A 9,824-nucleotide genomic window follows, 5' to 3' on the forward strand; every position below is an offset into this window, starting at 1 on the left:
AGCCCAGTAAACTGGTTAAAATATGAATATTCAGTTAACTGATATTTGGCATTACACAGATCCACAATATTGCTGGTTATTAATCATCTGTATCTTAGACAAATTCAATCTAGCTTGTACTGTACATGTTCTTAAAATGCTCCATAAATATATTTATCTTAAATATATTCACTGGAAGTTCCCTTTCCCCATTAAATTCATTATAGAAATCAATTTAGTTTCACAATGTGTAATTAGACTTTTACACAAAGAGAAACTATAGAATGCTCTTTATCACATTGTACAATGACCTTTTCTTTCTTATTTAATCCTTCTCCATATTTCCCATCTGCCATACTAGAAGTTCGATCATCTCTCCCTTTGAATATCTTGATTTTAGAATCTTTTATAACTCCCTGTATGGAGGAGGGGGGTGGAGTCATAATTTTTCTTTCTTGGTAATTGGATTTGCACACTGTTTTGCACTATAATGCATATTCCAACTCTCTGCTTGTCCCATGTTAATATATTTTTAAGCCATTGGTTATATCAAATTCAACAGGCTTTAGATGTTATCAAATTCCACAGGCTTTTTAACCTTGAATTTCTTCAATTCTTTTTTATTCATACTTCAATTATTTTTGGTGTCACTATTCTAATCCTTGTCATTCTTCACAGCTGGATATATTTGCCTGTTTTTCAAATACTGAGCCTTTTGTCAATGATGATACACATTTCCCATTCTGATTTTGCACCCTCGCTCTTGATCTTCATCAAAACCAAAAAGGGGATGTGCAGAGCCCTCCCTTCACAGACTATTTCCACAAATGGTTTCCAGACACTTAAGTAAATAGGCCTATGATGCATTCTGTACTATAGCTGAAGTTGAACTCCCTTCAAACTCCTGTCTGCCACTGTTTTCTAATAGGGCAAAAAAATATGGAGAACACTATTAGTTAAGTTCTGCATGAACTAAGGCCTTTTTTCTGATTGACAATTATTTATCATTTGTTTCACTACCTTTTACTACTCTTCCACTAGCCCTTTCATTGATAAACCATAATCTCAAAATCTCATGCAATTAGACTATCTTTACTCAGCCTATCACTTAGGATCTCTTCTCCTATGAAGCACAGATAGACAGTTCCTACCCTGCAGCAGACTTGGTTTCATTAGGCTGGAGAAGATGTCAGAATGCAGGTATGCGAGACCCATTCTGACAATTCCATGTCAGCAACTCTACTTCAGAAAGGTTTGCTTACTGCTTTCATTCTGCCAAATAGAAGCTAGATATGGTTCATGTCTAGGCTGATCAAAAACTTATTTATCTTCCTCTTGCTAGCTCCTCATTGTTTTTGTTTTATTTTAAGAATAGAAATGAGAAATATGCTCAAGATTACAGTTAGGATGATTTAACTATGAATGGTACAATAATCCTATGCAATAGGAGCATCAGAATTCTAGCTATAATTTGAGACCTGCGTGATATAATTATGTGAACATTTAGGATTCTGGGAAAGGTTATTTTTCTTTTTTTTTAATGACCCAATGATTTTTCATAAGTTTATGTTTAAATCATCAAGTAACTTACCTACTATTTGTTAAATGAACCAGCCTCTTATTTTCTGTTGTTACTATCTTCTTGTTATTATTAAGAATAAAGGTTAGTTCTTCGGTCTTTCCTCATATCAAATAAAAATTCCAGTTGATTCATTATAAGGGAAAATCACATTAATTAAAGCTAGAGCTGACCCCAAAAGTTCAAACATATTATGGAAATTAGACTTTAAAATTCTCCTAGTTATCATGCTATTAAGCCCCCAAATTAGAATTTTCCTTAAGTATTACTTCATATCAGTGTAATCAGAAGTTCTTTCTATTCCTCTCCCCACGGTTTATCTCCTCACACCACACACAGAAGTGTACTGAGCCACATACTGCAACTATAGCTATATGCTCCACTGTTTCTTTTTCTCTTTTTTTTAAATTTTGCTCACTTTGACAGACTTCTAAGGTATGCGCATATAATGTAATATACTGGCCTGGCCATCTGAATTCTTTTTACTGGGTCATAGCCTCATATCAAACATAAGCACCAATCATTAAATAATTGTTTTCATGTTAAGTAACTGACACCACATTACATTACGTAGGTATGTATGTTTGTATTTATTATTTATAGAAGTATATAAGCATCTCGTTATCATTTTTACAATGGTTAAAAGCTGTTAAATGTGCAGCCTTGAAATAAGAAAAAAATCACCTAACGATATATATTTTGGGTTATATGAGGCCTGTTATTTTTCACAGCTATTCACTTAAAATTTCACTGTTATAAAAATCATTTGTTTTGACGTTCACATTAATATATTTTCCAACATCTCTTCAATTGTCACATTCCTTGTCACACTACATAAAACCAAAAAAAATAATAATAATAAACAGTTTCTAAATTTTCATTTCAAATCATTCCATATAAGTTTGGCTTGGTAAATAGTAAATTCTTAGAAGTGGAATATGTTGTTAAAAATGAAAACTGCCCTCCCCAGGGGTATACATTCATTCCTCTGCATCTGGGAGAATGTTTGAAATGCTCTGGCAGAGGAAAAATCCCTCTCTGGTCACTCCATAACTGAATTCAAGATGGATAAGCAGCTCTTTGAGGCAAGACCTCACTTCCTCACACTGCTCAGCATAGGCCAAATGATAAGAACTAGTGATGGTCCTGAGTGCCAAGTCTGTGCTTGAGTAGATAAATCCCAAACTTGTACCCTTTTCAGGGCACCCACATCAGAGTTCTGCACATGCAGGGCCACCTATCTGAGCAGGCCTAGTAGGCTGCCTGGCAGGTCAAAGAAGAGCACATCTGCATGGTGCCCAGAAGGGAGAAATGGGAAACCTGGAAGTCACATCCTCATCTGTCCAGATTGCTCCTGAAGGCACATAAGGAAAAGCGACCTGGAAATGGGTCACTGCGCTTATGAAAAAAAGCCTGATCTTTTGATTCTTACAAAAACTTCCATTTTGAATACTGTGATTTTTTTTTCATGAGAAACTAAATGGTAAGGAAAAATCTGCTGAATTCTAAGATATAATTGATTCTCTCCCAGTGTTGTAATGAAGATCACTACCTATGCATCAGAAAATTCCTCCATTTGAGAATAAGATCATCATGAATTAGGCTGTCAAGCCACAACCATTGCCATCGAAGATTGTTGGAAGAGTTCCTCTAGTTCAATTACTGCTGATGCCACAAACCAATGAGAAAGATGAGCACTGTGGCTTTCAAAGTACACTGTATTCACTTCTCAACATGGTGTGTGGGAAATTCTAAATCATTCCTTTCTCCTTTCATTTGCCCCATTAATCATTCATTTTTTTTTTAATTTAGTAACTCAACAAAAATACCTACTATTTGCCAGACATACACATACTATTGTGTGCCAGGATACAGCAATAAAAATAACACAAGAACAGGAAGCAAAACTAACTCTCAAATAGTGCTTGCTTACTATACATTAAGCACTATTGTCAGTATATACATTTGCTTATTTAATCCTTGTACCAATCTCCTAAAGTAAGGACTATTATATGCCCACTGGGCAGATGAACAACTGAAGTATAAGAGATTAATTCCCCAGGTTACACAGTCAGTGAGTGTCAGAGTCCGAGTTCAAACCCAAGTTCAAATGTCTTTTTACTCCAGTGTCCACGATCTTGATCTCTATGCTATATGAAAAAATAGACATGACTTCATAGAACTTTTAGTGTACTAGAGAACACAGACATTAAACAAATAAACACACAAACACATTTGTAGTCTCAAATGATGACAACTTATATAACAAAGAACAAGGTACCATGAGATAGGATGGTATAACATTACAGAGGCTGGCCTTGCAGGCTATGAAATGCAATGATTACCTCTGGCGAGTCTCATCTCATCTGACAAAGTTATAAAATTTAAGAAAGCAAGTTGGTCAAAAAGAGCTAAACAAAACTAAGGCTGGGAGGTCAGGGAAAGTGACTAAGCAATTCAGCCCTTGCCATCTTGGTGGCCCTTCTTCTTGGCACATTCAGAATGACAGGAGATAAGGGATCTGGTAAATAAAGTCCCTTCTCCTATCCTTATCCTTCCTGAATAAGGAAATTCAACTTGGATCAGGTGCCCCTTCTTCACATATGAAAGCGAATACCTCACTGCTGCCTTCAACCAAGAAGTCCATGGTAAATGTCTAAAAACATTGATTTTTGCCTTAATACATTAGCTTATTTGAAAAAAAAAAAAAAAAGGATTTCTTTGACCTACAATTGTTAACATTTGGCCTTCTGGAAATAATTCAAGATACAGCTTATAGTCAGTAAAACAAACAGAACACTTTTATGAGACTTGAAAACAGACTGAAACACAATTAAAGAACAAAACTAGGGAAGCAGAGAATCAAGTTCCCAAAGCAAAAAAAAATTCCCTTCCCATCTTGACTTTTTTTAATCTGGGCTTTATTACCCTGTCTGACCAATTACAGATCTGCCTCTTTTCATGTTAGAGAAATCATATAGAAAGAAGAAAAGTCTCTCTTTTCTTCTCAAAAAGTTATCTCTGTGTAAATTTGGAAATTTCGCATCTCTGATTGCTATTATTTATTTTACGTATTATTTTTATGTCTTCAGTTTTTAAATCAGGCATAGCCCATATGTAATCAACTACTGTTGATTACATTCAACAGTAGTGTGACATATTAGCTCCTAATTCTGTAGTTTCACTCCACTGAGGTTAACAATGATTTAGAGGGAGAAGCAAGAAGGAAAGGGCAGGTCTTCATAACAGCACCATTAAGTGTTTGTGCTTCACACATCGAGATAGAAGAGCAACATAATTTTCAAGTCCAAAAAAACTAAGTTTTTTTTCCTAGTTCACTGTTCAGAATCATAAAAAGAATAATTCTGGATGTTGTATTGCCACAAGAAAGTCTCCTGCCTCATCATTTTAGAGTGTCATTTCATATGGGGATTTTACATTCTACCTGGTTCTAATTAATGATGTTACTATATTAAAATGCCTAGATAACTAAATACACAAGTTAATCATTTGACTTTCAATGAGGGTTAAACAGTCTCTAATAACGAAATGGTACATTAAATCTCATCTTTCTCTGTAGCACATTACACTTGAGATTAGCCTTGGTACAGTTAAAAGTATGAGGAGTCTTCTTAACATTAAAAAAAAAATAGCCTAAAGGTTGGAAACTGAACTTTGAAAGTAACTTACAGTGTCAAGAACAACTATAATACATGAATTTATTCCAAATCTGTCCAAATCTGCTCTTGAAATGTCCATAAGAGTTTACATTATATATAAATTTCTTGTTAGTGTCATGAGACTTAAAAATCAAAACCCCAAAAACCACATTAAATGTGACATTCTTCAGAAATATCTTCTACATCCTATTGCTTAAAAATCTGTGAATATAATTGACTGATTCTTAATTGTCCCATTGTCATAATTCATTCTTCTTTAATTAACATACTTTATTAATAAATAAACATGTCTTTCTATGGTTTATCTAGAAATAAAATACCAAATAAAAGCTTTAAAAAGTATGCTTAGACCTAAAGGACCTGTACTGCTACAAAAATGAAGTAAATGTCCTTATATATTCTTTAGTACAAGGGCTATCGTCACATTTTTACATTGACATATAGGAACATATAATATATTAATGTCAAATCTCTGAAAACATAACTTCATATTTCACTATCCCAGAATAAATAATTTTTGTGTGCTCTGTTCCAAGAAGAGGACAGTAAAACAACATTTTAATAGTTGCAGTTTGTATTAACTTGAAAGCTGATAATTCTTTCCCAAAAATAGTTTTCTTTCCTTTTAAAAGAAAAAACAACTTGGGTTTAGAGTACAAAAATCTCATAAAAATAAAATATTTAAAAATATATTGTTGAGAAATCACTTGCAAATTATTTTCAGACCTTTGAAAAACAATCTAATTTGAATCACCAGTCTAAATAGGTCATTTAACTTAGAAAAATTAAAATTAGCTGTGCAGGGTCAATTCTTTTTCTAAAACATCTGCATCCTCAATGTCCTATTGTCTTCAAAGTCAAACCAGAGTTAAGTGTCAAGAACAACTATAATACATGAATTTATTCCAAATCTCAGTCTGCTCTTGAAATGTCCATAAGAGTTTACATTATATATAAAAACATGGGGTAGGAGGGAGATGAAGGGTGCCTCAATAAGTTGGGAGTGGAAAGAGAAGGAAAAGCAAAGAATTCTCACATTTCAGGAGGATAATAGAGTCTGAGGAGTCTCTAAAGTGCTCTTTTCTTGCTTTTCACATGGAGCACGTTCACAGTTCATGACATATCAAAATCAGCTGAGACACACTTAATACATAACAAATACTTCCATTCTAGATTAGTTTCCCACCAGCTTCTCTTATATCAAACTAGCAAACGTAAGATCATGATGAACCTTAACTCTCTTGTCCAGCACCTTTAGGGACTTAATCATCCTATATCACTCTGGTAAACTTGGAGATCAAATCCCTACTCCCCAGAAAACCTTCCCAAGCATAGGAATAAATACAAAATCTCGAAGGTAACATCTTTGAAGAATGAAAACAATCAAATAAAACAAAACACAAATGAGAAAATTTGGTTGCCTGAGACATCCTCTATTCCTCTACACCAGATCATCCATAAAATCAAAAGGACCTTGACAATGCTAGAACAAGAGGGTGTCAAGTGTGGGAGGATGGAGTTGCCTTCAAAAGGCAGGGCACTCAAGGTGGCTGGCGGAGTGGGAGTTGGCTTCACATGGCATGTAGAGAAAGGAGTTGGGAAATGCACCTCCATCTTTTCTGGGATAAGAGTAACTTTGATACTCAGAAAAAAAATTAATTTCATATTCTCCAGCTAGCAACAATCTATTACCAACTGGCAAACAGTGATTAGAGATACTCCTGAAATAGGTTTTCTCCTCTTCCCTTCTTCCTAAAGCCACTTCCCAAAAACGAGACCTTGATTCCCTGGAGACCTCTCTCTTCGTTTAAAGATGGAATGGAAGGACCTCTGCTGTGACAAGGAAGCAAACTGAAGAATGGACCCTAGAGAACTGCTAAGGAACTTCCTAAGCTGCATTCTTCTTAAAAGGGTGAAACCCAAAACAATTAGGATTTATGCATTTCCAGAAGCATGTTAAAATTTTTACAACTGCTCGGGACAGAGAGAAACAATTCCACTCCAGCCACCACCCCCTCCAACACACACACACACACACACACACACACACACACACACACACACGAGTCTCCCAAGAACCAATGACAGAAACAGTCCCAGCGAGGAACAGAGCAGATTGACTCTCCTTCAACTACAACCTCTCTAAATCCGCTTTTCGTTTAGCTGTGTCAGTCCCTCCTCAGTCCCTCAGCACACACCCTAAGCAGTAGCTTCTCTCACCCTTAGTTCTAAGCGGACTCGGCCCAGCAACCGCCGTGCCTCAGGCGGGTACCTCTGGGTGGCGTCCCCGCACAGGAGAGATTCTCGAAAGCCCCGGGACAAGAAGCTTGTGCCGAGGCTGGCGAACCCCGGGGATTCCGGCCTCCCAGGGTTTCCGCCACCCACACCCCCAAGCCTGAGCGGATTAAGTTGCTCGACACCCAGCGACACTCACAGCCCGGTCCCTCCCACTCCCGCGCCTTGGGCTCGGGCGCCCCGAGGTCCCCCCACCTCGCCTCCGCGGAGGTGAGCGCGCACTCACCGGAGGTGAGCTGCATCCAGGCACAGATCTTGTACACGGTCGCCGTGTTGCAGAAGAAGAAGAGAGAAAAGCAAACGATGCAGGCGATGATGAGCATCATGGAGAGGCCGATGAAGAAGGAGGCGGCTTTGAAGGCGCCCGAGGGCAGCGTGGAGAAGTCCGTGAAGCTGCCCCTGCAGGTCAGCTCTCGAGAGAAGCCGTTGCCGATGCAGTAGTGGAAGAGCCCGAAATAGCCGGCTTGCGGGGTGTCCACGCCGTCGCCGATCCAGTAAGGCTGGATGAAGCACACCACGTTGACGATGGCAAAGCAGATGGTGAAGATGGCCCACAGCACGCCGATGGCCCGCGAGTTCCGCACATAGTTGGTGTGGTACAGCTTCGCAGCCTCCTGAGCCGGGAGCATCGCGGCGGCGGCGGCGGCGGCGGCAGCGGCGGCTCCGGGCATTCTCCCCCTCCTCCTCCGCCTCCTCCTGGTCCTCCGCCTCCCCCGCCTCTCCGCGCTCAGGAGACACACTCACCGAGCCGCGCGCTGCAACTCCCCTGCCTCCGCCTCAGCCCAGCAGCGCCAGTTTCACAGTCTGCATCCTCGCTCCCGGAAGGAGGGCGGGGGAGCGCCAAGCACCCCTCTGGCTCTCCTGGCACTGTCTCGCGGCCCCCCTCCCTCCTTCCTGGCCCGGGCTCCAGCCCTTCTCACCACTCTCCACCCCGCTTCCCGCCGCCGCTGCAGCTGCTGCAGCTGAAGGCGACAAATCCCGCGCGGGGCAACGTGGAGCGCGGGCTCCCGCGCCCCCGACTCCGCTTCCCGCCTTCTGCCCCTCCCCCTCCCGGCCCGGCCGGAGCGGCTGAGTGCCGCGGGGCATGGAGGACCGCGGCGAGCCTGTGGGATGCTCCTCAGGTGGAGGGCGTGAGCCTGAGAAGCGGGCCTGGAGCTAGGGAGGGAGAATCTAAAGGACGGGAACACCCACAGGATCCTAGAGGCTATCCCAGGATCTCGGTTGGCGTCAGGAGCCCCGCGCGCGAGGCGGAATCTGGGAGCATTTCAGCTCCGCACAGCAACGTGCTTCGACCTCTGCATCTTTGCCGAGACGCGAGGGGCAGCGCGGCAGTTGCAAGCGAGAGATGCCAAGGGAAAGGAGACGTACTGCCCCCAAGAGACTTCCCTGTTACAACAGAACTGCCTCTTGCTAACTCCACGGTTGCCTCGGGTCCACGAGGTGGAGACAGGAGAACTTGGGCAGGAGCTGGCAGATGATAATGTATAAGACATATCTCAAAGGTGGTCTCATGTCTGCTGACCTGAGCTTGTTACCTCTTCGCGTTTTCCCCTCTCTGTAGGGAACCCAACTGTAGTCAATCGGTGCCCGATACGTTCCTTTTTCAAGTCATTTTTCACACGAACTCTGCCATAGATGGGGCCTGTAGGGGCATGGAAGTGACTGTGTCACAGAAACGTATAGTTTCTCTGAAAACATTGGATAGTTTGGCCAGTGTTATATCTCTTACACAAATATTCACTGTTCTGCATGCTATGGATACAATGAGGAAGACAGTAGGTGATGGTTTTTATTTTCCAGGTAGTTCACAGCAATCCAAAGTTCCAGTAACCAGAGTTGTTTTCAGAATAATTTCCCCTGAATTATCCATACACAATTCCTTACATTTGCATGTGGCATTGTTGTTTTATACCTGCACTTTTTGCTGTTTCCTTAGCTTAATGAGGTTTTTTTCCCAGTCTTTCTATTGCCCTTTTAACAGTCCCTGACATTCAAACTCCATTTCTTGGTTCCTTCTGAGTCTGATAAAAAGAAACATGTAACCCCCACTTGAAGCAATGGAACCAGAAGGCTGCATAGCAGCAGCAGATTTTGGTAACAAACCGTTTTATACCGAATGACCACTGCCTTCTCTGAGCAGAAAGAGAATTGTTAGAATTTGACCCCTAAGTCTACACTTAATTACACACTTTATTACAATGGGAAAACATGTATAAGCTCCTTGACACCATCTCTTGCCATGATGCCCAAACTGTCCACCTTTTTATGAGAGCAGTGAGAGACATGAGAAA

The 9,824-nt window shown here is 40.6% G+C and overlaps 1 protein-coding gene across 4 annotated transcripts in view; it reads right to left on the bottom strand.

Moving 5' to 3' along the window:
• The window catches only part of LHFPL3 (LHFPL tetraspan subfamily member 3), a 530,561-nt gene extending 521,626 nt beyond the window's left edge, over window positions 1-8,935 (bottom strand). For 2 of the 4 annotated variants that reach the window (XM_025041937.1, XM_025041936.1), the window contains exon 1: window positions 7,760-8,932. In XM_025041937.1, the coding sequence (XP_024897705.1) occupies window positions 7,760-8,204 (445 nt within the window). In that variant the 5' untranslated portion in view covers window positions 8,205-8,932. Of the gene's footprint in view, window positions 1-7,759 lie in introns of all 4 variants that reach the window. The other 2 variants (XM_025041935.1, XM_015599496.2) reach the window with 2 other exon arrangements.
• Window positions 8,936-9,824: the final 889 nt, after the last annotated feature.

Source organism: Pteropus alecto, unplaced genomic scaffold, assembly GCF_000325575.1.
Source record: "Pteropus alecto unplaced genomic scaffold, ASM32557v1 scaffold109, whole genome shotgun sequence".
NCBI classification, from domain to species: domain Eukaryota; kingdom Metazoa; phylum Chordata; class Mammalia; order Chiroptera; family Pteropodidae; genus Pteropus; species Pteropus alecto.